Source organism: Dermochelys coriacea, chromosome 12, assembly GCF_009764565.3.
Source record: "Dermochelys coriacea isolate rDerCor1 chromosome 12, rDerCor1.pri.v4, whole genome shotgun sequence".
NCBI classification, from domain to species: domain Eukaryota; kingdom Metazoa; phylum Chordata; order Testudines; family Dermochelyidae; genus Dermochelys; species Dermochelys coriacea.
Genome location: NC_050079.1, coordinates 25,224,290 through 25,252,238, shown reverse-complemented (window position 1 = coordinate 25,252,238; position 27,949 = coordinate 25,224,290). Strand labels below are relative to the sequence as shown.

The 27,949-nt window shown below is 40.8% G+C and overlaps 3 protein-coding genes and 1 long non-coding RNA gene across 13 annotated transcripts in view; 2 read left to right on the top strand and 2 right to left on the bottom strand.

Moving 5' to 3' along the window:
• GARRE1 (granule associated Rac and RHOG effector 1) overlaps positions 1 to 14,539 on the top strand; it is a 113,215-nt gene extending 98,676 nt beyond the window's left edge. For all 3 annotated transcript variants that reach the window (XM_038368012.2, XM_038368008.2, XM_038368009.2), the window contains 6 exons: positions 346 to 471; positions 1,057 to 2,054; positions 5,320 to 5,485; positions 6,559 to 6,693; positions 10,997 to 11,075; positions 12,048 to 14,539. In XM_038368012.2, coding sequence (XP_038223940.1) covers positions 346 to 471; positions 1,057 to 2,054; positions 5,320 to 5,485; positions 6,559 to 6,693; positions 10,997 to 11,075; positions 12,048 to 12,374 — 1,831 coding nt within the window. In that variant the 3' untranslated portion in view covers positions 12,375 to 14,539. The remainder of the gene's footprint in view (positions 1 to 345; positions 472 to 1,056; positions 2,055 to 5,319; positions 5,486 to 6,558; positions 6,694 to 10,996; positions 11,076 to 12,047) is intronic.
• A 2,323-nt stretch (positions 14,540 to 16,862) lies between these two features.
• On the bottom strand, positions 16,863 to 19,783 carry SS18L2 (SS18 like 2). The gene is made up of 3 exons (XM_038368013.2): positions 19,423 to 19,783; positions 17,766 to 17,842; positions 16,863 to 17,297 (listed from the first exon to the last, which is right to left on the bottom strand). Exons 1-3 carry the CDS (start codon positions 19,489 to 19,491, stop codon positions 17,174 to 17,176), a joined length of 270 nt encoding a protein of 89 aa, XP_038223941.1. The 5' UTR covers positions 19,492 to 19,783; the 3' UTR covers positions 16,863 to 17,173.
• Positions 19,784 to 20,313: 530 nt separating this feature from the next.
• On the top strand, positions 20,314 to 26,236 carry LOC122456242. The gene is made up of 3 exons (XR_006275013.1): positions 20,314 to 20,503; positions 23,774 to 23,885; positions 23,987 to 26,236. It is a non-coding gene; the product is annotated as an uncharacterized LOC122456242 (long non-coding RNA).
• Positions 24,208 to 27,949, bottom strand: part of LSM14A (LSM14A mRNA processing body assembly factor) — a 27,365-nt gene continuing 23,623 nt past the window's right edge. For all 8 annotated transcript variants that reach the window (XM_038368023.2, XM_038368027.2, XM_038368024.2 and 5 more), the window contains one exon: positions 24,208 to 26,126. In XM_038368023.2, coding sequence (XP_038223951.1) covers positions 26,103 to 26,126 — 24 coding nt within the window. In that variant the 3' untranslated portion in view covers positions 24,208 to 26,102. The remainder of the gene's footprint in view (positions 26,127 to 27,949) is intronic.

Sequence of the window (27,949 nt, the reverse complement as noted above, 5' to 3'; positions counted from 1 at the left end):
AAGAGGCAGGTCTGTAAGGGGAGATGCTGAGAATTCTGAGTCCTTATTTGGTTTCTGCTGCCTGTCATTCTTACAGCATGAGTGCAACCCATCCATTCCAGTTTGTGAATTTCATCATCAGTACTTGGTAGCAATTCTTTGTTCATACCCAAAAGCAGAGTGATTTTGGTTGCTTGTGTTAAGTGGTGGTAGCTAAGCTATGTATGAACAATACCAGATTTGTTTCACAAATGCATAACCAAGTTTTAGTATAATTAAGTGACATTTTGTTGCTTTTTCAACATATTAAACATTTATGATTGGAATAGTCCAAGAATAACTTTTTAAAAACCTCAATATTTATAGGTGTCTGAAGGAAGATCCAGCAACAATGTCTTTACTGCAGAGGAGTCTGGATCCAGAGAAGACTTTGGGACTGGTAGATGTGCTCTATACTGCTGTGTTTGACATAAACAGGTGGAAGGAAGGAAGGTACATCTCACATTTTCCTCATGCTCTACTTTTCCAGTTTAAAAGAAGTCAGTTATTTGGAGGTCTGTAAGATGACTCAATACAATATTACAAAAATTGTTAGTGTCTGTTCATGGGGGGAGGAAGGCAGAGAATTGGGGTATATGTTAGACTAAGCAGTAAGAAGTTTGCAAAGCTTAGGTAGCCTAGAGGTAGATGAAAAAGTGGAACAAAAATTACCTTCCTGCAGTCTGCTGGCCTATTGCAAAGACATGGGTTTGCCTGTCAGATTTTTGAGCCTTATTAAAATACATTTTAAAAAAAATGAATACCCCAAAACTTCAAGTCAACCAGACTAATCCATACCAATGTAGCTGTTTAGCTAACATCACTCTGTCAAATAAGAAAATAATTTACTAGTCTGACTGACGTTAACCAAGATTTGTCTGAAGAGCTCTATTTTTTGTTTCCCCCATCCATTACCCAATTATTCAGTTTCCCAAAAATACACAAACTGAAAGTGTAGACTTGTTTAGACATAGTTTTCCGTTTTGTATTAGGCTAATGTATTGGTTGGCTTGAAAGAGATGTTTTTTGTTGAAACAGGGAGCAAGCTTTGCCCTGTATTCAGATCCAGTTACAGCGTGAGATCTGTGATTTCGGGAATCAAGTTGACATGCCCTCTGGAAATGGAAGCAAGTCATCGGGAGGCCTGCAAAAGACTTTCTCAAAACTGACTTCACGGTTTACAAAGAAAACTTCCTGCACCAGTTCAAGCAACAGTGGAAGTTACTCTATCCCCAGTACGCCTTCCAAAAATGTCTTCATAGGTAACAACACAGAGGAGAAAACTAAAATGCCCAGTAACATAGACACACGGTTACAAAGTATTTTGAACATTGGTAATTTCCCTAGGACTATAGATCCATTACAGCCAACTCAGAGCTCAAGTAACCAAATAGTCAATGGATTTCTTGTTGAAAGGTGTGATAATTTCTTCAAAGCAGATGATGGCAAGGATGATAAAGGTATGAATTTGCCCACTGACCAGGAAATGCAGGAGGTTATAGATTTCTTGTCTGGTTTTAATATGGGCAAATCCCAGCAGACATCTCCACTGGTGAAAAGAAGGAACTCTGTTGCATCTTCTACAGCAACAGAACAAAAATCGGGAGCAGTGCAACAGCAACCACAGTCTATGTCTCACACATCTCTGCACCCTTCTCAGCAAGGGTTGTCACAGCAACAGCAGTCACAAAAGCAGCAGCAGCAGCAGCAAATGCAGTATTATCAACATCTTCTCCAGCCATTTGGAGCGCAGCAACAGCGTGTATCCAGCAAATGGATGAATAATTCTTCACAGCAGGCAGCACAAGCCGTTGGGGCTGGATTGTCTCATATTAGTCAGTGGAACAATCCTGGCTTCTCCGATCTGAGCTCCGATTTGTATAGCTTGGGTCTTGTGAGCACCTATATGGACAGTATGGTGTCTGAGATGTTAGGACAAAAACCACAAGGACCTAGAAACAACACATGGCCGAACCGTGACCAGAATGATGGAGTCTTTGGGATGTTGGGAGAAATTCTGCCTTTTGATCCTGCAGGTGTGTGTCTTTTTTTCTTTGAATAATTACATTTTATTTATACTTTTTACAAAGTAAAGAATCTTGTTAAATGTTGGTAGTAATGATAACAGTGTGTTTCATCCGTGGATCCCACATGTATACAGGGGTCAGTGGGCATTAACATCTGTGCACTTTTATTTTTAACAGTTGAGTGAATTGAGGTACAAAGAGATTAAGGCCTAGATTTTTAAACCTATTTAGTGCTGCACTCAGGGTCACAACATCGAACTGATTTAGGAGCCTAAATCTAATTTTCAAAAGGGATTTAGACACTTTGTCTAAATTGCATCTACTGACAATGGAATTTAGGCTCGAGATATAAGCTACTAAATCAATTACGCGTTGTGATCCTAAGCGCAGCAATGCCTAAATAGGCCCGGATTTTTAAAGCTAAGTGACATCCTGCAAGTCGTTGGCAAAGACGAGAGTAAAACCTCAGTTTCTAGCCCTAATTTCAAGGGTTTCTTAAACTTTTTCATAACATAGACCACATCACAATACAGAAAAGAATCCCTCACAATTATCTTCGTACTCGCAACCCATCTAACATCAAAAAGTTTCTGCTGTGCAGAAATTAAGCAGTTATTAAAACTGCTTGGAGAGACATTAGTTGTACTGGCAGAGGAGTCTCTTCCCCCAACCATGACATTGTCTCTCAAGTCCATATGCACCTGAGGGCTGTAGAGACTTTTTAACAACCAACTCACTTGTTTCCTACTTGTATGTGGCTGCTTTGTTCACTCATGTAGCTTTACTGCTTACAGTCAGGCCTATCCATTGTGGTTACTACAAAGGCAGTCAGCACCATTTGTTAAATTCCAAAAAGGCAGTGCTCTGACTAGGTTTATTAATGCTAAGAAGAAGAGAAAATATTCAGAGTGTACAAAAAGTATTTCTTTTAAAATGAGAGGAGAAGTTACTAGTTCTGCCCAGGGACCTTTTTGTTTACAAACAAAACAAAAAAAAAACCCAACCAAATTTGGGGTCCCAGTTACAGGGATGCTGTCAAGGTAAAATTGACCCAGAATTTAGATTTCAGGTTTAAAAAAAAAAGACCATCCAATGGAAATGTTCCAATGAACTTTAAAACAAAACCCATCACGTGTAATTTAAACAAACCTTACTTTTTTCCTCTGTGCTGAAAGAAATGCGGCAAATAACTGAACAGAGTGAATATTTTAATTCACTTTTTAATAAATTGTTACATAGGTAAGGAGGTGGTTTTATATATGACTTGGCCTTTAAAAAACATAATGTAATAAATGACCTTTTTTAAAATGGAAAAATCAGCTCCTCCTTCACTTGAGTGCTATATTCTGAGCAGAGTAGTAGGAATCTGTGACTCAGGCTTTGGTTAATACAGTAAGTAAAGGAGAAACTAATTTTTGAAATTGTTTTAAAATAATGTGCTTAGAGCTTAATATGATATAGCTAGATTTTAGTATATTTTGACCCAGTCCCACATGACATTCTCATAAACAAACTAGGGAAATGTGGTCTAGATGAAATTACTATAAGGCGGATGCTCAGCTGGTTGAAAGACCATACTCAGAGTAGTTATCAATGGTTCAGTGTCCAGCTGGGAGGACATATGTAGTGGGGTCCCACAGAGGTCTGTCGTGGGTCTGGTACTACGCAATGTATTCATTAATGACTTGGATAATGGAATGGAGAGTATGCTTATAAAATTTGTAGATGACAACGCAAGCACTTTGCTGCAAAAAAGGCTAATATCATTTTAGGATATATTAACAGGAGTGGCATATGTAAGACACAGGAGGTAATTGTTCTGCTCTACTCATCACTGGTGAGGCCTCAGCTGGAGTATTGTGTCCAGTTTTGGGTACCACATTTTAAGAAAGCTGTGGATAAATTGGAGAGAGTTCGGGGAGAGCAGTAAAATGATAAAAGGTTTAGAAAATCTGACCTATGAGGAAGGGTTTTAAAAAAAAAAGTGAGTTTGTTTAATCTTGAGAAAAGAAGACTGAGGCGGGACTGATAAGTCTTTGAATACATTAAGGGCTGTTCTAAGGGGATAGTGATCAATTGTTCTCCATATCCACTGAGAGTAGGACAAGAAGTAATCAACTTAATTTGCACCAGTGGAGATTTAGGTTAGATATTAGGAAAAACTTTCTAACTAAGAATAATTAAGCCCTGGAATAGGCTTCCAAGGGAGGTTGTGGAATCCCTTGCAAGTCCCAAACAATTCCTTTTGGGGTCAGGAGCCCTACAATTACAACACTGTTAAATTTCAGATTTAAAGGGCTGAAATCATGAAATTTACGATTTTAAAAACCCTGTGACCATGACATTGAACAAAATGGAATGGTAGGGCCCTGACTATATTCCGTAAGGATAAGGGGTTTTTTTGCATCTACATCCCAAATTCCCCCCCTCTCCCCCCCCGTCAATGTGGTGAAAGCTAGAGCACAAGCAATGACTACAGCATCACTTTAGGAGGTGCCACTCCTTGATATCTGTGAAGCGGTCTCATGGGGCTCCATTCACACATTTGTGAGACATTATGTCCTGGTGGAGGATTCCTCCTTTGATGCCTCATTTGGGTGGTGGTCTCCCACTTTGCTTTGCATTCTACATCCTCATACCCTCCTTCTACTTAAGTACTACTTGTCAGTCACCCACAGTGGAATACAATAGGGATCATCACTCAAAGAAGAAGGGGAAGTTACTGACCTGTAACTGGAGGTTCTTCCAGATGTGTGGTTCCTATCTCTATTCCACTGTCTGCCCTCTTTCCCCTCTGCTTCAAATCTTATCTGATTTGCGGTAGAGAAGGAAATGGAGAGATGGTCCCACAGCCATGGCCTTTATCCCCTCAGACAGAAACACAAGGTGAGCCAGGGCGCATGTGCAGACCAGTGGACACTATTTTCAAATTCTCTGGCTCTGGGTGCATGGTGCACATGCATAACCCACAGTGGAATACAGATAGGGACCACATATTGAGGAACCTCCAGTTACAGGTCAGTGACTTCCCCTTATTCAGCATATGGAGATGCTGTGTACCTCTTTGTCAATTCATAACTTTTTTCAGTTATATAGTTATTTAGTACTGTATATTGCTTCACAGAGAGTTATCAACTGTGTTGACTGGTATTCATTGTTAGGGTTTTTTGCTGGGATAGACAACCTAGTGAAAGGATTAAATGAAGGGATAATTACAGTAGAAATAGCTGAATATGTCAGCAACTGACTCTCAGATGTCTTTTTGTATATTAAGTTGGCTCCGATCCAGAGTTTGCCCGCTATGTAGCCGGGGTCAGCCAGGCTATGCTACAAAAAAGGCAAGCACAGCACATCCGTCGCCCAAGCAACACACGTAGCAACTGGCCTCTTCCTGATGATCCTCACAGAACCTGGCCTTTCCCGGAGTATTTCACAGAAGGGTAAGTGAGACCATACATTATGTTCTAATCCACTGTACGTTCAAGTTGAACATAGTAGAGAGATGCTGTAAATTACTAGGTGTTTCCTGATAGCTGTGTTAACTGCCATTGCTTCACTGGACAAATGCTGTAATATTTTTCTAAAAAAATACAGACTTTTCAAGTGTAGGAGGCTTGACCATTTTCTGCTTTATTGATATTGAAGTGGTAACATTAGCTTAAAATGTCCTTTAAACAAATATTTTAGTGCAATTGTATTTATACAGTGTATTTTTAATCTTAACATAAGAAGTGACAGGTTTATAATAAAGCTTAATTCAAAATGAGTTTATTTTAATATCTTAAAGGCCAAGGATATTCATGATTAGGAATGATGCTATGAAGCCACTTGGTATGTCAGGGGATTGAACTGAGCTTCCTAGACATTATCAACTGGATGCTGCTTAATCAGCAAATGTGGATTTAGTCTTCAGTATATGCAGTGAGAGGTTCTGAGGGTTGCTATGTTCTTTAGTTCAGTGGTTCTCATCCTTTTCCATGCTGTGGCCTCATGTTACAACATAAAAAAGTTTCAGGATCCCCTTCCCATCTGCCCACCAAGGGAGAGTGGTTGTTTGTGACCTGCCTTTTACACCAGTTTGCAGCCTCCAGGTAGAGATCCCATGCTCATCTAATTCTGAAACAGATGTCTGAACCCTTTTGGAAATTCCTAAATCAAGTATCATTTGGATCTTCTGCCTGAGTGAGAGGTTATGGTGTCTGTGTGTATAATATGAATACGTATACATGAATGAGATTTTCTTTTTTACATTAGATTGTTGCAGTTAATGATATTGCAGTGGCAGGTCTATTACTATAATAATAATCAGAGAAACTTACTGATTTTGATGTGACTAGATAACTCAAAAATCTTCCCCCTTCTACTTTCTGCACAACTGGGGTTTAACCAATGGGTCCCAGGAGTAGGGACTTCCCAACATTCAGCATTTAATGTAAAATCCATTAACGCTTCATGGCAGGTACTCTGGTCAGGACAGTGTAGAAATGAGGACTGACATCCTATTTCCTTACAGTGATGTGACAAACAGCTGGTCCGGTAATCAAGGAGACTCAGCCAGCTCAAGTGATGAGACCTCCTCAGCTAATGGAGACAGTTTGTTTTCCATGTTCTCAGGGCCAGATCTTGTTGCTGCCGTCAAGCAAAGGAGGTGAGCAGATATGTGTTAATATAAACATGTGCCACTTGAATATTTTTAATCCTAATTTCATAAAAGAATGGCAAGACAAAGTGAGAATCTTGTTGTGTGAGGAGCGTTCAGTTGGTGGGATTTTGAGACAACCACATGGATTGAAACTTGTTAGCCACATTGGTCATATGGATCCATAAGTATCTGATCTTTATGCAGATGACTCAGAAATTTCGCGAGTGAGCTATCACCTCCTCCAGTCTAGTATCTTTCTGATAACTTTTCACGAATGTCCATTTGTTATCCCAAACTCAACATGCACAAAAGTGAGCTCTTGAACTTTCCCCACCTTACTCTGTCACTTCTGTGCTAGCTGGGTGTGCTTTGTCTGTACATGATACACTGTTGTAAGTGTATACGTACCTTCAGAAATATCGGGAATGTCTACTATGGCTTTCTCTAGTTTTGCTGGAGGACTTGTTGAGGGTTTCTGAGGATGTGTATTACTGCTTACCGTTAATTGAAAGGGTGATGAGGAATCTTAACACAGATTGCTTTCCTCCAAAATGTTAGTCCATGTAAATTGAAATAGCTCTCAAATGTAAGTAACAAGAACCAGAATTCAGAAAATTCTTTCCTCTCAGTTGCTCAACTCTCACTTTCTTGACTCTTGCAATGTTGTCATTTCACTTGTTTGTCAGTTGTCAGTGTATTCGAGGACAGACCGTATCCAAATTTCTAATGTAAAAATAATCTCAGGCCTTCCTTTGTAAATCAGAAAAAAGCAAAAAGGGCACGAGACTGTGGCACTCCCCAGGAGTACACATGGTTGTGAGGTACTTCACTACCACCTGCCGTTAGCATGAAGCAGACTTGTCTGTGCCTGCTGTAGCTCAGCTCCCTGAAATCCCCAGCCTATGGCCACACACAAGTACTGACTTCCATGTTACTCAGAACTGGGATCTTTGTGCCAGCTAGTGATATAGACACACTAACCCTCAAGTCTTTGGAGTGCTCCCTACAGTATCCAGCCCCTATCACCCGACACTCACAGAAATTACCAGGTAAGTACTCTCTAAAGAGACAGTGTACACCACAGTTGGACTGACACAACTCAGGATCAGGTCCTTTATAACATCACTGAAATATATTTTTATAGTGAAAGGATCAGAAGGGTATTATCAAAGATTAAGATTTAAGAGATGCTGAGGTAAAGATAATGGAAACAGAAATAGTTACACACATAAAAAGTGTAACATGCTTCTTGGAGTCTAAAAAAGCTAAAATTCTTGTCAGAAGTATTTTCTCACTTAAAGCAAACTCTCAGAATTACCAGCCCAGCTGGGTGGGGTCCACTGTTCATGGATGTAAAAGCACGGTCCTTTTCATTCCCTCAGTGAAAAATTAAAAAATGTCCTTTTGCCTTTCTGTTATACCCCAAAGTCCTATTTTTTCCCCAGAGCTAGTATGACCCCTTGTGGTTCTTTTCCTGGAGTGCTGGCTGCAAGGTGTCTTTGTATACTCCTGTTTACCCCGTATGCAGATTTGCCTTACATTGTATTGACTTATTGTGCTTAATCTAGATAGCTGACAGAGAGATCAGTGGATCAGCGTCTTGTCTGATGCACAAGCTTCTTGTCAGTTCTGCCTTGGACACCGGTTTTCAGTATGCGTACGCAACTCTCTAAATATCACCAGTATAAACATCTCACAAAGATTATGAAGATCTGTATGATATGAGCTTTTATTAGACACTTTACACAACCCTTTTTGGATAACTACTAAGAAAGCAATGTGTTGGGTGTCAGGTCTGATAGGAGTTGTTGTTACAGAACAGTGAATCCTTTGCCAGTTGGCATTGAGGGATTCTCAGGGTCATAAAGACCAATTATTTCCTCCCTCGCCTGTCACCTTTATGGAAGCATATGTACAACTGATTCAGGAAACTTGTTTGGCATTGCTAGTCTTGCCAACTATAGACCTATTTTTAATCTTCCATGTCTGGCTAAGATTGTAGAGAAAATTATGAGACAGTTCTGAGAATGTAGGTGCTTCAAATCTTTGACCTTTGTCAAGATAACTTCAGGACCTAGTTAAGGGTCTCAGACTGCACTAGTAGCACCAGTCAAATCTCCTGGAAATGGACAAAAATCAGTTATTCCTGCTGCTATTACTAGATCTATCAGTACCAGTAATCACAAGCGCTTTCAGGCCCAAGCAGAGTATATAGGACTGCCTTACACTGATTTCATGCTTTTCTCTAAGGATAGTTCTGGGTAATCACTTTTCTGTCCCGAGGGATGTGCCATATGGGGTTTCACAAATTTCCAATTTTCAATGGATGTGTGGTGGCCCACTGAGCTGTAGTGCACTCAGCGTGCTGAGGCCACTTGGTGCTCTGTCCACTTTGTCTGATTCTGTGGGTGTGATGCAAAGTAATGCACACTGGAAAACTTAATTGCAACTATACATATAAAATGATGTGATCTGAATTAGCTGTTACCATTCAAGAAAGGTATTGGAGTCATTGTGGATAGGTCTCTGAAAACATCTATTCAATGCGCAGGAGCAGTCAAAAAAGCTAACAGTGTTAGGAACTATTGGGAAAGGGATAGATAATAAACAGAATATCAATTGTCACTATATATATGTCCATGCTATGCCCACACCTTGAATACTCCATGCAGTCCCTGTTTATCCTATTGGGGAAAAGGTAGAGAAGGGCAATAAAAATAAGGGGTATGGAACAACTTCCATGTGAGGAGAGATTAAAAAGACTGGAACTGTTCATCTTAGAAAAGAGACAATTCAGGGGGAATATGATACAAGTCTATAAAATCATGGATGGTGTGAAGGCAAATCAGGAAGTATTATTTATTCCTTCACCAGGAACCAGGGGTCACCCAATGAAATTAACAGGCAGCAGGTTTAAAAAAAAACATAAGGAAATACTTCTTCAAACAACACAGTCAACCTGTGGAACTCATTGCAAGGGGATGTTGTGAAGGCCAAAAGTCTAACTGGGTTCAAAAAATAATTAGGTAAGTTCAGGGAGGATAGGTCCATCAATGGCTATTAGCCAAGATGTTCTGGGATGCAACTCCATGTGTCCCTAAGCCTCTGATTGCCAAATGCTGGGACTGAGCAACGGGATGGATCACTCAGTAATTTCCCTATTCTGTTCATTCCCTCTGAATCAGTGGCTCTGTCTTTCCAGACAACTGTACCCCTTTCAGGAGACCCCTAGTTACACCTCACTTAAAACCTGCTTGCTTACAAAATCTGGCATAATACAAAAGTGTCACAGCACACTATGACTGAAAAATTGCTTACTTTCTAATTTTTATCATATAATTATACAATAAATCAACTGGAATATATTTCAGTTTATAGTATATAGAGCAGTATAAAGTCATTGTCTGCATGAAATTTTAGTTTGTACTTTTTGTGTAGCCTATTGTAAAACTAGTTAAATATCTAGATGAGTTGATGTACCCCTGCAAGACCTCTACGTACTCCTGGTTGAGAACCACTGCTCTGACGTATCTGGCAGTGGCCATTGTCAGAAAACAGGATACTGGACAGACGTTGGTCTGTCCCACTATGGCCATTCTTACGTTCTTATGATTACTAGCAATTAAGGCATTTAAATGAGAACTTTCTATAACTAGTGACTAAAATATACTTACTTAAACCAAACAAAACAAGGGGTAGAAGTTGTTAAAATTGTGTTCAAGAGCCTCTGATCAAATCAGCCATTGACAGAGGAGCTACTGTTATGAGTTCCAAATTTTAACACTGAATCTTTTTAGTAAATGAGTTTATTCAATTCACTTCTCTGTCACCAGATACAAGCCAGACTCTGTACTTGCTGTAACAGATAGTATGTGCAGAGCTTGGGAGCTACACTATACTTTTGAAGGATTTTTATTATTCTAGCTTCAATGTATGAGTACTCAGAACATACCTCAATTTGATATGGTTTACTATATACAGTTGGACAGAAAAAAGGTGGGCAACTAATTTCAAGATGTGTCCCTTTAACTACTAATTTTTTTAAAAGTTAAAGTTTTTAGATACTACTATCCCGGAATCCACCTACCAACTGTTGTTTTAAGGAAACAGGAACCTTCCTATTAATGTTCTTCTCTCCCCTTGCTGGGTGAAGGATGCACAGTGTGTGAAAACAGAGACGAGCACACACACAAAGCTGTCAAATGTACAGGGTAAACAGTCGTCTTAAGTATTATATGTACCAGCAGTAGGTGAAAAGATGTGCTTTTAAATGACAGCAAACTGCATGTCACTCGGTTGCTTTCTGCAGAAAACACAGTAGTGGTGAGCAGGACCATAGCACACTACCATCGCCACCTCTTCTTTCTACTGTGGATGATCTTAATCAGGTAAGCTGAAAATTGCTTTTTTCTCTTTTTGTTAATGAAGGTGATTTAGCAAGAGAAGAAAAACTAGGTAACTTGATAGGTACTTGAGACTGCTCACTAGACAAATTTTTGTTAATTCTGAATTGAATCAACACCAGAAACCATATGCATTGTAGGGGAAATCTAAAGCTTTGCACAAAACTTAAGTATTAAAATAGGGACTCCTAAGAAGCATCTTTGCTACATAAAAAATTTTTTTTTTTTAAATTTAGTTCAAACCACATTGCTTTCCTCCTTTTGGACTCGTGCAAACTGTTCCTGATTGCTGGAAGTGCTTTCCCGATTGCTTGTAGTGCTTTTTTCCCCTCGCTTCCCAGATATTTTGGTTACAAACCAGAGCAAGTGATATGCCTATCAGGGTGCTCTAGTAACAGGCCAGGGTGGCATAAATGCAGTGTTAGCGATGCTGCACAGTCAAGTAACTTTTTTTTAAGTGGGAAATGAACAGTGGACTGAATCACACCATGAAGTGAGCTGCCAGCCTATGGCAGACCACCAACATAAATGATAAATTAGTCTTTGCTCTATAAAGATGTTGTAGTAGAGCTCTACAGATTGTAAGTGTATTCAGAATACTTCATGTGGAAAGTTTGCATATAACTGATCAACATACGCCTGTTTTAAGCCAATAGTCATTTTTATGAGCTTAAAGAAAAGGTACAATAGAATTTTTAGAAGCAAAAGTAAGGGAATATCCAAGCCTATGAATGAGTTTTGCAACATGCTCCTTTTTTCTAGGAAAAAAGGTACCTATTATGCAAATATAAAAATGAAGGGTTTTTTGTCTGATCTGCTCAACTCTCTTCTTACTGTAAATAATTTAAGTAAATAGAAAATCAACTTTCTGAAATCAGAACAAAATGCATTGATATACAGTTCCAAAAGGAAACAGTTTGATTTGCAAAATCAAAGCGGATAATTCTGTCTTCACAGGATAATAAAACCAAAACCTGGCCTCCTAAGGCCCCTTGGCAGCATTCTTCATCCGTCACAAACACACTGCCCAATCAGAGTACATCTTTGTATCAAATGAGTAATCCAGTCAGTCAGTGGAATGACACAATGCAGATTTTACAGTCACCAGTTTGGTCTACGGCCAATGACTGTACTCCATCTACAGGGATTTCCTCCAATTTTGCCTATGCTCAGCAGCAACACTCACCACAGCAACAGACTTCCCAGCACAAACAGCTGAATAAGGGCTTTAAATCCTTTCCAGTAAAGCACGAACGCAGACCATCTTACCTGCATCAATACTAACTGTTTTTTTTTTTTATTGGAAAGATGCATCATAGGGCCAAACAGTCTTATAAATTATGTATATTATCTTTGTTTCCCCTTTGTGTATTGGCAGTGTTCTGGTTATTTTATTATATGTGGAGTGAAAACTTTATGGTGATGTACATAGGTTTTAAATTGTTTTACAGTGCTGAGCAAACAGCCAATATATTTGTTAAATGTACATGAAACAGTTCAAAACTGTGATGCAAAACACTTTTAAAATGTGTATATTACCTTTACTTTTCAAAGCCCCTTTTTAAAAAAATTGCTAAGACTACCATGCAAGACACTGTATTTTATAGCTATTTTCATAAAATTTATAGTTAAACATCTGCTAAAATGCATTGACTTTTTAAGCAAATATAGTGGTTGCTTTTGCTCAACACTGTTCTTGTTTAGATTTATAATGGACAAATTGTAGTCTTTGTATTCTAAGTAAATAGCCTGTGACAACTTTTTTTAGTGAAGTGGGGCAGCAGCTTTTAACATGCCATGCAAGTGGGTTTCTTACAGCAACCATTGCAAAACTAAGTTTTGCAGTAATTTCATTGATGTAAATATAGAGCAGCTGGAACCACTCCAACTTGCTTTTCAAATGTTTTCTTGGCTGCTGAAAATAGATAGTATCGGTGTGGATATGACTATGCTGATTTTCAAATACACAATTTGATACTTCTGCATTTGGCCAAAGGCATTAGCCCAACCGTGCTCTTTAAATGTGTGAAACTACAGCTAAGACTACTTGCATATATTTAAAGTCTTATTTCAGATGCTACAATTAAAATAAAAATTGTGAGCTGGCTCAGAAGAGAAACTAGAATTAAAATGTGGGTAGCAGATACTTAAAAGAATATTATGTGCCATTACAAAGTTTAACCTGTGGAATTTGGAATAATCTTCCAACCAAAGTGGATCCATCAGTGTGTGACTGGTGCTTAAATTGGAGGGGGAGGGGGGGGATAAATATATGTATAGTTATCCCATTGTATATTAATTGAAGTTACAGAAGATTCTTTATATAGTTAAAGCTTATTTAAAATGTTCATATTTCATCTTTAAGAGTAATGAAATCATAATATTTTCTGGTATAAAGTTTTGACAGTATTAATCTTATTTTTATATTTTCTTAAATCATTATACCATTCTAATATGTTAACTACTAGTAAAGTGGGGTTTTAGTTCTAACTACATATAAAAAAATTTTCCATGAAGATAAAAGTACATTTGTTCCCATTTTTCTACAAACTAAGTACATCTATATCTAAAGATACCAAAAATAAATATATTAAAAAATATACAACACTAATACTATTAAACATTTGGGTGTTTAAAACCCATTCACTCCTTTTGTTTGTATGGTGATGGTCTGTAGTTGCAGGCCTAGAATGTTACTTTTTGTGCTGTTTAAGGATGCCAATGTTGCCTGTATTTGATATACTGTCACCATGTTTTCTGAAAATTCATACTTACCATGTTTACAGAGAATTGTTTGTTGTACATAGACTTTTTACAGTAATGTGCTTTGCACAATCAGCGTGGCTTTTGTCTGTAAATTGTTAATGTTCTGTACTATTTTACTTTTGAAAACCCTCTGCTGAAAGTACTAGTCGTTATTTAGCTTGACAAATGGTTTGAAGTTTCCTAAAGCTTGACAATTTAATATTTGAGCCTAAATTTGCTTGTATTTATGTCCCATGATGATTCGTTCTAAAACCACAATGCAAATTAGATTTATTTATAACTTTGAACTTTTCCTAACCAGTGCCAAAACTGCTCCTGCAGTTTTTGTAATTTGTTAATTACAAATACTGAAAGTTTCTAAACTTAATCCAAGCGAATTGTGGAAACAAAATTGAAACCATTTCTGTGTCTGCATTTTGACCATGTAGGTGCTATGTCCTGTGCTGCCGATTGTTCTGAACACTGGTAATTTTTAACATTGTTGCACTTGGCAAACAAGTCTTGCCATAAAATCTGTTTATCATTTACACTGCCACGTGCAAGGGTTTGGTGCTTAGTTAACTTACCCTTATTGCAGTGTTTCTTGTGAATAGCTAATGCTTCTGAACTGAACATTTTGTATTTTACTTTTAAAGCGCCTGAAAGTAAAACCTATTTGCTTTATTAAAGATATACATTTAATAGGTCGTACCTGACTGAAAATGAACAGCGCCTTATGATGTAACTTAAATTTGTAAATGAAAAGATATTAAGAAATATTAATGTAAAAAATTGTCTACTTAATGACTTTTTAAATGAGTTGTCTGCACAGTAGAATCTGATATCTAATTTCCTCATAATCCTTATTTTAGGGCTACTTTAGCACTAGGATGGAGTGTATAGTACCACTCTTCATGCTCCTTCATTGGCAGTTGGAAAGTTGCTGAAAAGCACTAGTGTTTATTACTTCCTCGACAACGGATATCCATATTCAGCTTCTGGTGGTGATCATTTTGCATTCACTTTTATACATGCTAAGTCACTTTCCTTATGTACTGTTCACAAATCTAATGAATGACTAATTACCATTGCTTTTGGACAAAAATATGGTCTGGTGCCATTCTGTTTGTTACACTAATTGTGTGACTGGAATACAAAATCTGAAATGTACAAATGAAAAAGCCTGGTACCTGTATCTTTTTGCCAACAATGAAATACATGTACATGACAACTCCACATTCTGAGAAGAAAAGCTGCTAAAAATCAAGTAGTCTTTACACTGATATCAAAGGAATGAATTCAGAGATGCTTGTTACCAGATTTTATTACAAAAAAATCTAACATTTTCAAGCAAGTTAAAGTAATACTTTAATGTGACATTACTGAAATAATTAGTATTCCCCTATAAAATATTTAAATACAGATATAAAACTATTTGCTTAGTGTTGTCCATAAATGTCTAGTTTCAGAGTAACAGCCGTGTTAGTCTGTATTCGCAAAAAGAAAAGGAGTACTTGTGGCACCTTAGAGACTAACAAATTTTGTTAAGTCTCTAAGGTGCCACAAGTACTCCTTTTCTTTTTACATAAATATCTAAATACTATTTAAATTACTTTTCTTAATCTGTTTTTAAGACAAGTCAGCTGTTCCTTTGTTGGAAAATGAGAAGCCTAAACTCAGAATATTTGATTAAACTTTCATGTTTGGGAGGGAACCAACTACTCAAGCCAGTTCCATGCTTTGAAATCCTATTTAGATTTGTCTACATGTCGTAAAGTAAGTTTCCTCTAACTCACTTGTTGCATGAGTAGTGTTTCATACTAATCCCAAAAGTGCTTTTGCTTATTGGGAAGAGCTGTAGTTCAATCTGCATAGTATCATATTGCAATCGGATGTGCAGCCAATGACAGAGTGCAGCAAGATGGGTCCCTGTATTGCATCTGACAAATTTTTGACCCTGCATTTTTGACATCTTGGAGTCTTGCAAAAAATAAGATTTTTACAATTTAAATGAAAATATTTTCACTAATCATAAGTAAAGTTATTGAAACAGCTGGATACTTAACCTATGATACAGCAAACAACATTATGCACAATGCTCAGTCTTGGCTCCAATTACAAGGTTTAAGCTACAAGTGTCAGTTGTATTGCCTACTGAGATCCAAGTCTGAATCGCTTTCCAGGATAACTAGCCCATGAAGACATTCTCAGAGGGAAAGATAGGATGCACTGGGGAGGAATAAATGTCTTCTGATTTCTGCAATGTCCACCTATTGGCAAAGCAAGTCAAGTACAATTACACTAGTTTTACTGTGGAATTTGTAAATTCACAAATTCAAGAAGTCAGACAAATAGGAAATGAGTTGCAGACACATTTGATTTAACCAGCAGGAGGGAGGAATGGCAAACAAACTGTTTGCTTGTCTTTCAGGCCCCTGACAACAATTCTCTAAAGTGAGTATTACAACTAGATGCATTCTTGAGAACTACAGTATGCCCTATAAACCTGTGATGAGTGAGTGGAAGAGGGATAGGATACGAAGGGAGACTTGAGCTTTAGTCCTCCCCTACCAACAGCTATGCTGTCTATAACATTCTCTGCGGTAACTTTAGATGAAAGCTGGATGAGCCTAGTCAGGGGAGTCATCATGAACCTGCTTAACCTCATAGTCCAATAACTGGTACTAGAGTAGACAAAGACTGTAAGCTCTTCAGGGCATTTAGCTTTACGCAACTGGCAGCATCATTAGGCCCTCATTCTGCTTGGAGCATCTGGCTGTTACTGCAATACAATAATGGCCAGCAGCAGCAAGTCCCAGACTACCTCCACTTATCTTACTATTTCTCTTGGGTAAGTGAGTTAGAACTTGAGCCTTTCTCCAAAGCTCACCAGGCCCTCTGATACCTAGTGTCATCTTTTACCACCTTAACATGCTCATTTTCCAAAGGAATATATGATGTAATTCAGCTAGCTAAGGGTTCAGTGACACTGTTGCTTAAATTCCTACTTCCCATTGTCACCTACCATTCAAGCAAGTGTGAAAGACTCAGGCAGTAGCACTTTTAAGTAAGGCGTATTTTTCTCAAAAAAACAAGAAAGGGGAAGACTGGTGCAAGGGATCTTCCATATATTTATCAGCTCATCACTAATAGGATGAGCAAGGCCACAGCAACTCTATTCCTATAAGAATCTACTCCCTAATGCTCATCAATCTTGGCCCCTGGATTCCCAGCTAATCCCTATCAAAACTTCCTCTCTTAGCCAGTCAGACAAAATGAGGGAATATTGTATCCCTCTTGGCCTCAGAGTTCCCCCAATTCAATCATGTCTCCATGCTTTATATAGGCACCACTGAAGGGTGTCCAAGTTTGTGGGATCCATCAGTCTTCTGTACAGTGGCTGGAGTTGCATCAGCAATAGTAGCCAAATAAATAAGATTTCTGTGCAAGATATGCTGGTACCTATGAGAGAAAAAAGTTTGGAAAACTCAAAAGGGAACAAGACTTGATAGTTGTATTCCCTGCAATAGAGAGAGCGGGGCAGGCTGTGCCTAGAAAGAATTGAAGTAGTCATGCATATTTACAATTAATAAATGCCATCTTAGGTCATCACTACACACCAAAGAAAAACTCACTCTTGGGAAATAATTAAGCCTTCCCCCCTCATATCTTATTTTCTCTCTCTTACACTCAACTCCCCATATCCTGTCTCCACCTACCTCACTTTCATCCTAAAGATGAGAATTACATGGCTTATTTTTCAGTTGATGATGCAGTATCTTGGATGTGGTGAATGAACAAGGCTTATTTTAAACGAAAAACTTTCTATAAAACATTTTCTGACAAATTTCACAGTGTGTTGGGCATCTAAACTAGTACCTTTTCTATACATACATCACAGTAACTGCATTTTGGAATAAGTTTACTTACTGCACACATTCTGTAGCTCTTCCTTTATTTTGATATTCTACAATGCACCGAATCAGCTGATCATTTTCATCTAGTAACTAAAACAAACAAGTTAGTGCTTTGCGTCTGCTACAGGTGTTTGAGATCTTGTTGGAAGTTGTTTATAGCAATTGCAAAAATTCCCTTCTGTTAGCTGGTTCTGCCCGTTTTTTGATAATTGGGCTGAAAATATTTTCCTGCATCTTTCTCAAGTTTCAGTATGCAGGCTGTGATTTATTTGTAGTAGAGTAGGGCCGAGAATAGCATTTCTCAAATGCAGCCACCAGGAGTTTTTCCTATGGCCATGACAGCCTCCTTGGCACAGATGGGAGAGGGGCAAAGTAACACCCCTTCCTGCAGCACCCTGGGGCAGGCTTCAGCTGGGGGATTCCTGGGGCAGGCTTCAGCCCCCACCCTCCCCCCAGATTCAGCCAGAGGCTCCAGTGGTGGGCTTCACCCTCCCCACCTTCAGCTGGAGACTCTGGCTCCAGGCTTCAGCACCCCACCCCCAGCTTCCAGCCCTCAAGGGTGGTGTGGCTCTAGGCTTCGCCCCTCCTCCCCACCCCAGATCCAGCTATGAGGCTCTGGTCTTACCAGGCACCAGGGTTAGGAAATAGGGAGCAGTGTGAGCCTCGGGTGCGCTTGGGGCAATGGGGGGTGGGGAGGGAGAAGCAGCAGGGGCCAAGGGCACCAAAATACAACTGTACATTACATAGGCACAGGAACTAGGGGCAGGAAGGGTGCTGTAGCACACTCAGGTTTTATGCAGGGTCCTGGCTCCTGGCCTGTCCCCGCAGGCGGGGGTCCTGTCTGCCAGCCCTGCGCCTGGGGCTCCACGCCTGTCCCCAGCTGTGGCCCCAGCCTCAACCCCCTTACCCCGTCCCCGTTCTCCCATCCCAGAGCCATGGCCCTGCTCCCAGGCCCAGCTGTAGGAGGCCGGTTTGGATGGGAGCAAGGGCGGAGACAAAGTAAAACGAGGGCTTTGCAGTTTCACTGGCTTTCAACATCTCCCCTATAAAAAGTGGTCCAAGGCCACTGATATATTATTTTTGGTAGTGAATCTACCAAAAAAAAAAACAACCGCTGACAAATACATTACAATGATTTGGACACGGATATGTGCATATTTATTTGTTCTTCCCAAAGTTAAGTAGTTTCAGAAAATTTATCCAAGTGGTCACCAGCAAGAGTTGGCGGCCACACTGAGGCCACCTAAAAAAATTTGTCGAGAGCCCCCCTCCGCCCCCCCACGCTGCAATAAGGCGCCAGGCTCGCAGGTGCTCAGCGCTGAACAGAGCCTGGGGCGGGGGCAGGGCTGTATTCCGCGAGACAGCGGGCAAGGGGCTCAGATGCTGAAGGGCCGGGACCACATGCGGCTCCTTGGAGCGGCACCGACCCCAGGGCTGCAGCCACAGGCGCCAACTTTCCAGTGCGCCGGGGGGGGAGCTCGCTGCTCAACCCCTGGGCCTGCCCCCGCCCCTGAGCCTGAGCCTGCCGTGCCCCGGCTCCCCCCCGCCGCACGCCGGGAAACCGCGGAGGGAGGGGACAGGACCGAGGCCCCCCTCCCCCCGCACACAGGGGAGCCAAGGGAGGGACTGAGGGGGACTCGAGGGGCCGGGGCGGTAGCGGGCAGACTCACCCGCTGCAGGGTCTCCGGATTCACTTCCGCTCTGCCGCGCAGCCGCTCCGGCACGAAAGCCACCGACATGGCCCCGAACCGGCAGCGGCCTCCGGTCCCGCCGGCCTCCCCGCGCAGGGTGCCGATTGGTTCCGCCCACAGGTCGCTACCACGACCTGCAGCCCCCAAGGGCGGGGGGGGGGGGGAATTGTATTGGCTCCTCTCCCCCTCCGGGGGGGGGCTGCTTCCCTCCGCCCCGGGCCTCTCCCAGATTCAGCCCGCTCCACGGGCCACGGCGCGGCCGCCACTCCCGCGGGGCCGGCAGGGATGGGGCGCTACGTGCTAGAGCCGCCGGTGGGGGCGCGGCTGACGGCCGCTGGGGACTCGCGAGGGCGGGGGCCGGGCCGGGCCCTCGAGGGGCTGGGGCGGGACAGACCGGCTCACCGCCTCTCTGGGGTCACGTCCGCTTCCCCGCGCGCCGCCACCCAACCGCCGGCAGCTCCCGGCCCGGCCTTTCTCCCCGCGCAAGGGCGGCTGGGAATCCGGCCCGGCCCTTCCTCCGGCAGCTTCCGATTGGCTCCGCCCAGGTCGCTACCAACCTGCCGCCCCAAAGCAGGGCGGGGGATCCGCGTCGTAAACCGCTGCTATTGCCCCGCCCCCCCCGGGGCTAGGACCCACCCCAGCCAGGCCTCTCCCGCCATCCCTCTGCCTAGGCTACAGGCCGCCGCCGCCCGGCCCCGGGGGCTTGACACTGATGGGGCGCGAGGCGGTAGAGACCCTGGGCGCTGGCAGCAAGGGGCCGCGGGAGCCCGCCATGGCTGCGCGGTTGGGGACCGCTCTGGGCGGGGAGAGCTGGGTTCACAACACCGCCGGGCTCTTCCCCCACCACGAGGAGCAGGAGCTTCTGGCCCCGCTGGGCGGCGGGGCAGGCCCGACAGGGCGTCAAAGCTGCTCACGCGGTGGAGGTGCCTAAATCCAAAATGTAGATCCTCCAGGGCCAGTTAAGTGTCTAAATCCCTTTGCAGATGCTGGTTTCGCACGTCCCAGCAAGCAGGCCCCTGCCCCCCTGTGCAGAGAGCAGCGGAAAGCCCGGCCTTACCGGGTACGTGGGGGTACATGGGGCTCAGCATTACGGGTAGGCCAGCTACGGGCGGGTAGAGACACACAGCTCAGCCCCGCTGCTCTTGGACAACTGTGCCTAGGTGGTATTAGGGCTAAGCACTCGTGTTTCTGCGAAAAAGTCTCCTACTTGAAGGAAGTGCTTCCCCCTTAAATTTCAGCAGACTCCCTCTTTCTTTCACATAAAAAGAAAAGGAGGATTTAGGGCACCTTAGAGACTAACATTTATTAGAGCATAAGCTTATGAAGTGAGCTGTAGCTCACGAAAGCTTATGCTCTAATAAATTTGTTAGTCTCTAAGGTGCCCCCAGTCCTCCTTTTCTTTTTGTGAATACAGACTAACACGGCTGCTACTCTGAAACCTTTGTTTAACATAGGTAATCTCAGCTGTATTAAGTAGTTGGGTTTAAATCACATGCTTTGCTGTAAGAGGCAAAACTGTAGCAGTTGAAAGTGGCCAGGGACCCTTCTTAAGCAGGGAAAGCTTAGAGTTAAAATGTAAAAACCAAGCAAGAGTTATTTTGAATTCTTAGTCCTTTGCTGTGACTCTCAGCCTGATAAGCTGAAGCCCACTTCCTTTTTCTCCATCATCATTAGTGCTAAGGCTCAAAACTAACTCAGTTGTGTTTGAGCAGCAGTACAAGTGGAACTAGCACATTAGCACTCCCCCTCCCCCATCATGTTTCTATTCTTTAGAAATGCAGAATCAATTTTCAAGTGGAAAAATGACTTTTAATGAATACTTACATCTTCCACTCATGCTGAAAGCTGTATTAGTTTTAGACTTGTGCAGGTCCTCCATTATAAGAAAATTGTATTGCAGTAAGGTGTGAACTCAATTGTTACTTGTTGCAGCAGCTGGAACCCCTTTCTATTTTCAAATTCTGGCTAGAAGTGTTAACTTTCAGAGGGTAGTGTGAATTAGACTTTAAGACTAGAAAGGGGTATTGCGTCAGTTTTTTCCCCTTCATATTTTGGCCAGTGCCAAAATGTATTATTGCATTGTATTTGTATTATTCCAGTGCCCAGGAGTAGTATGAATTAGTGATAAATTTCATTTGTGCATTTTTAGAATATTTCTACATTGCAGATTTTTTATTTTTTTTTTAAACACTGAATCAGCTGGTACATTATTCAGTGCAGTTGTGTTGCATAATTTCAGGCTGCCATCGCACAAAGATCAGATGAGCAAGTGGAACAATATTGGAGAAGTATGAGAAGGGAAGTAGTACTTCACAGTTAGCATACAGTGCATGATAAATAGCTACATAAAAGCTATCTAGCATTCACAACTGAATTCCAGAGCATCTATAATTGTTAAGAACCTCTAGGAGAAGAAATAGTCAACTGAATTTTGTCTTGTAGAGTATGGAAATACTCTCATATGAGGAGTAGTAGACTCCCCAGGATGAGAAGGATCACCTGGAGAGAGGGAAAAGATGGTTTTAAGGCAAGCCCTTTTTAGGGAGCAAATTTCAGGGCGTTTTGGTATCTAGATCTAATGAGTTCTGGGAGTCCAGGATGTGCCTTGACATCAAGGCCTTTTTAATATGAACTGATACTGCCCAGCAATATTAAAAATATATAACTCAGCTCACCAGCAGCATTTAACCAAATCAAAAGCAACGGAAGAGCTTCTTTGTATCTGACACCACATCTGGAAACACCTTCATCCTCCCACAACCATCAAATAAAAAGCTTTTGCAGCATGACAAGGTGATCATCAAGTTTTGCTTTTTCCAGATAAGGGAAAGTGAAGAGTTACAGTAGCAACTAGAAGCCCCATTATGCTAGCCACCATAGAAACAGGAAAGCAATCTAGCTTGAGAAAGAGATGCACCAGGTCAGTGAAACACCATTAGGCTGCCTGTACAGGAACTCCTCACTTAACGTTGTAGTTATGTTCCTGAAAAATGTGACTTTAAGCAAAATGATGTTAAGCAAATCCAATTTCCCCACAAGACAATGTAAATGAGGGGGTTAGGTTCCAGGGAAATTTTTTTCAGACAAAAGATTACACATTTTATACACACACACACACACACACACACACAGTTTTAAACAATTTAATACTGGTACAAAGTGATTGTGAAGCTTGGTTGAGGTGGAGGAGTCAGAGGGTGGAATATTTCCCAGGGAATGACTTACTGCTAAATGATAAACTAGCAATTGGCTGAGCCCTCAAGGGTTAACTCTCTCACACTACAGGGCAGCAGGAAAGGAGGGAGGGCAGACAGAGACACACCCTGTTTGTGTTTGAGAGAGATGCACATTTCCCCTTTAAGGATGAAGAGTAGGGTCAGAAGTACACTACCTTGTTCATTAGATCAGCAAGCTCAGACTCAGCTGCAGCCTAAGGCAGCAGCTCTCTCCAGCTACTGCTCTACGGAAGATGGGGTAAGCAGGGTGCAGGAGCAGGGGGAGGTGGACACCCTGACATTAGCCCCTCTCTTCTTGCCCTCCCCCACACAAGCCAGCAGGAGGCTCAGGGAGCAGCTCCAAGGCAGAGGGCAGGAACAGCACATGGCAATGGGGGGAGGAACAGCTGAACTGCCAGCAATTGATAGTCTGCTGAGCAGCTGCTGCACAGGGAACTTAGGGGAGCAGGGAGTTGATAGGGGGGCTGCCAGTCCACCTGGTTCCAAGCCCCCACTTGATCAGCAATGGAACAAGGAAACAACATTAACCAGGATGACTAAGTGAGGAGTTCCTGTATTGTTGCTATACTTTCAGAAAGCTGTGCACTTACTGTAGCTCACCACCTGCCTAATTCTTATCAATTGGCAGTAGTCTGCAGGCATCACAGCAAGAGTCTTAAAGAAGGACATGAACTGACAAGTTAGAGGCTTTATACATTTGATTCTAGGGAGTGTGTCATTTATAAGGAGTAGCAAGGTAGAAAAATATAGATCTGCCCTGAAAAGTCAATAATATTTTGCTGTGTGGTGCGCCTAGCAAACACCACATTTACACCCACCCCCCTTCTGCATCCACAAACTCACCCTGGTTCTGACATTGACTGTTTCTTTCATACAGCACCTATAATAAAAATTCTACAGCATGAATTATTCTCTACATCTGTGCAATACCATTGTGTTCAGTTTAACAACTTGATGCTAATGGGGTTATACAGGTAATCTGAGGGGCCCAGAAGACCCTGGTTTACCTTGGAAAGAAAGCTAGGGGAAGGCCCAGAATAGCACAGTTCATCTTAAAGATGGAGCCACTCATGCAGAGAATGACTGTCCTGCAGCCATGTGGACTGCCTGAACAAGGAGTGGGTTAACAGAAGCTGGTCTGGGGAAGCACTGAATCTCTAGCTGGCACTGACTGCTGGGCCCCCAAGTGGAAACAGCCACAGGAGGGTAAGCTTCCTTTCTTTCGTACATGTTCTTCCTGTCGCTTGCTTAAAAGAACAAACAGTAAAAACAGGATTTTTTTTTTGTTTTGTTTTTCCTCTCCTTAGTATTGCCTTTGTCTACATTGTCCCTTTGCTTGAAAAGGAAGAAAGCAGAAAACAGGATTAAAGGGGAACAGAGGAGCCTGAAGTAGTTTGTTGCTACCCTGCTTCCATCATGAAAGGGGAAGAATGCAGTTCTGTACATTTGCTTGGGGAAACAGATTAATAATCTGTTCCTCCTACTCCAGTCTTACTAAAACTAGAAAGAATTTTCAAAAAAAGACTGATTTTATTGAACTGTTTATTCTGGCTTAGAATAAAAACCTTACTTTCATGTAGCAAAGTACACTGAAGGTATGCCATGCTGCTAGTTACTGGGGGTACAAAACACCCCAATTAGTAACTCAAACAAGTGGGGGAAAAGTCTCATCAACTCAGACCTTCACAGCATGTATCATTGGTATTATTTACAATTTCTCTTGTTTAAATAAGCCTGGGACACCTCATACAGTATACATGGTTATTGCAACAGTACAGCACTTGCCTTTATGTTCAAAAACCTCAGAAGTTGTTCAGGACCATGATTTGTGGTTCCCAAAAAGGCATTGTTGTTAACATGCAAAAAACATTACTAAAACAATATTATCTAACTTCTACGGCTGCCAATACTGGACCTTAATAAGGAAACCAATTACAAAACACTTCCTTGTAGTGCTATACAAAAAAAGATATAAAATTAAGATAAGATTCTATCAACCACTTTTAAATATTCCAATTTTCCAACAGTGCAGTTTTCCACATCTTTACCACCACTGAACATTGAGGATAAAAGTTAACAAAAATCAGCAAATCAGAAAATTTTTTTAAATCTTTGGATCCCTTTATTCCTGTGGCCTTCATATACATATACAAACGCAAATTACCAGATTCCTTTTTCAATTATAACTTAAACATTCCAAAAAGTTGTAACTAGTAATTTAGAATTGAGAAAAAAAATCCATACCAAGTCATTTGTGGGTTCACTGGTTTAACAACCAGAATTTTTAATGTCTCCAAGCTAGAGTCTATCAAAATGCAAACAACTTCAAACACTAAGAATTCTCTTTAAATTGATTATGTCTACTGGTATTACAACAAAGTTAACACTTCAAGAATTGACACATGGAGGCATATTTTTATCCCAAGCATTTTAGAAGGAGCATAACTCCTCTCATGCCTGGTCCATTTTTTAAAAAGTGAGTATTACCACAAAGTAAAATTAATTGCAAGTTCTGACATGTGACAAAATGTTTTATTTTTTGTTCTTATTTGAAAAATCTTCTTAATTTGGTCAAATCCTGTGATATGCCAGACATTACAAAATGAAGTACTTGCAAGAAAGAAGAGTATTCAGTTTTGTGTAATGGAAGAACCTTTTCAAATCTTCATTATAATCCAAATATAAAAATCAAACAAATTTAAAGCCTGAAAAGCTACAAAGAAAACAAACTAACTCAGTGTTCTTTAGCATATCAATTTTTGCAATAAACATAGTATGTTTGCGGACTTAAAAATGTTTATTCTTTAAAAAATTAGTTGCTTTTTATACAGCTATACAAAGTTTGTAATGTTTCTTTGGCAATGGGATATAATGGAATTTTACAACTATATAAAAAGTTTCCTTTGCCTAAGAAACAATATTTACTGTGTGTACATATTTGTCTGACAAAGCAAGTTTTCTACTGTCCAGCACCCTAGTTGACAAAAGTACAACCATCTCAAAAGGGATATTACAGGATTTCCAAAAAACAACCTTCAGTGGATCAAAATACTCACAGTATCGACGGCCTTCTGCATACAATTGTCCTTGTAACTTGCGGCAATTATTAAATACAGTTTAGTAATAAGAAAAATCCTTTCAGTGATGAAAAAATACTTAAATTCCATCGAAGTACTGCTTTATAGCTAACTATACATAAGAAATTACTTACCCTTCTATCTCAAATATATTTAATGCTCCTTGTTTTCAAAGATGGCCATTTTTCAAAAAGTAACTGCATTAACCCCCTTTGAAATTAAATAGTTAAATCCCAGTGCTGGTGACAAGTATACAGCAAATTAACTTCATTCTTTGCAAAGACTGAAACTAATTCTCTCGATCATGAAGATCTAGAAGTTCACCTGGTTCCAGCTTTCTTGTAGACTATGCAGAAACTTTGTTGTCTTTCTAGAAGAGATGTTAGAATGTTATATTTTGTTCAAACATATTTGTAGTCAAACTAGTTTGAGAATATGGAAAATGATTAATTGATTTTAGATGCCCCCCCCACACACACACACCATCACAGTATCTTTCCCAAAGCCTATTAACAGAACCACTGAAAAACTGCTTTTTATAATTAATGTAACTTCTATTCAATGCACCCCTCATAGTCCAGCACACTTAAAGGAGGCTCGTCATCCAGGCTTGGAAACACTTATGGCATTATAGATTATGCAAAAATATCAACTTTCCAGCCAGCCTAGTTGCTGCATTATGCACCCACTTCTGCTCAAGCCTCAGATGCTGCCTCATTCCATATCCATGCTACTGGCTACTGACTGGATAAAGCATGCTCAGATCCCAAAGGAGCTCAGTACTACAGGACTAACCCCTAGCAGTTTGTGAAGAATGATTGACAGAGTCAGGAAGTTGTGCCAATGCAAGAAAATTCAGGATTCCATAATGAATATTTTAGAAAAATATATCATGAAAATTTCTAATTAACAACTGCCTACCCTCCTCTCCCCTCCCCAGCGAACTACCACAAGAACATGTATTCAATCTGGGCCAGAATTTTAACATAGGCTTACTTCTATCTATTTTTGTTTACTTGATGTATGCCACTCAGCATGGATAATAAACTGTCACATTAATATTTTTTCTGCTTCGACTAACTTTCTGGTTCTAGAGCAGTGATGCAACGTTTGGGAAAATGTGAAGCGATTTTCACTGAAATAGTGACATTATAAAAGTTTCAATATTGGAATCAATGGAGGTATGACTACTTATCCCAGCAAAGGATCTGGCCAATTACGGTTCTGAGTAAAAACCAAACCAAACCACCCCCCCCCCTTTTTTTTTTTTTTGGAAAAAGTGACAAATGTATCTGAAGTGTCCCTTTAACCAAATACATTACTTGACAGTTGCTGCTTAGGGATGTCGACCTGCTCTGCCCTTCCTAGAAGGCACTAGAAACCAGAGGAAATACGATCTCAATCACGACTCCAAAGAATACATCATATAGCTTTTTGAGGTGGTTGTTTTAGAGTGTATATATTTTGGGGAAGGACTCTCTCTCACTTAACTCAGTGGCTCAGCCCACCCTGAACACAAACTATTTCAATTGGACAACTATTGTCTCATCTCTTATTCTTAGGGGGACTTCAAGCGTTCTTAATGCTATATTTATATAATTAACACACTGAATTTAAGACAGTAAGGAAGTATGGATAAATTTGAGCTATTTTTTGCAGTTTCAACAGTGGATGACATGGGAAATTTCCTTTCTTCCAAGTTCTTCCTATCCCTGTGCAGCCTTCCATGGCACAGTTTTTATAATGTCAAAAAGTGAAAATCATCATCTTCATCAGATCTTGCATAAAAGCAATTTGTAAGCACATTAGAAACTGTTTTGGCCATAGCCTTAATTCTCAGTTTGATTCTTTCGAGCTAAAATGAGACTTCTGCAGAGGGCCAACTCAAGGCATCTGCATCTCTAAGCTCAACTAACATCCTACTCTGAGGGTTTAAGTGGGATTTAACAAGTGCATAGGACTTGTTCTGACCCCTCTGTATGGGAATTAATTTAATCCCTAAAGAACAACTGTTTTTGTGGAAGACTGCAGAGGGAACTTGAGTATGAAATGCTTAAGCAGGATGAGAGCTTAAAGCGGCTTACTGCTGTCTTAGAAAACTATATGTTTCTCCATCAGAGAAAATATCAGAACTATGGAAATAATTTTAAAGCCTTTAATATTTTGTTTACTGTGAAAGGTTTAAAAATGGGT

Bases quoted from the DNA above. Each gene is read 5' to 3' on its own strand.
- SS18L2 (XM_038368013.2), bottom strand. From the start codon at position 19,491: ATGTCGGTGGCTTTCGTGCCGGAGCGGCTGCGCGGCAGAGCGGAAGTG. The intron at 17,843-19,422 runs GTGAGTCTGCCC...TGTTTGTTTTAG, and splicing joins ATCCGGAGACCCTGCAGCGG to TTACTAGATGAAAATGATCA. The intron at 17,298-17,765 runs GTAAGTAAACTT...TTTCTCTCATAG, and splicing joins AGAGCTACAGAATGTGTGCA to GTACCAGCATATCTTGCACA.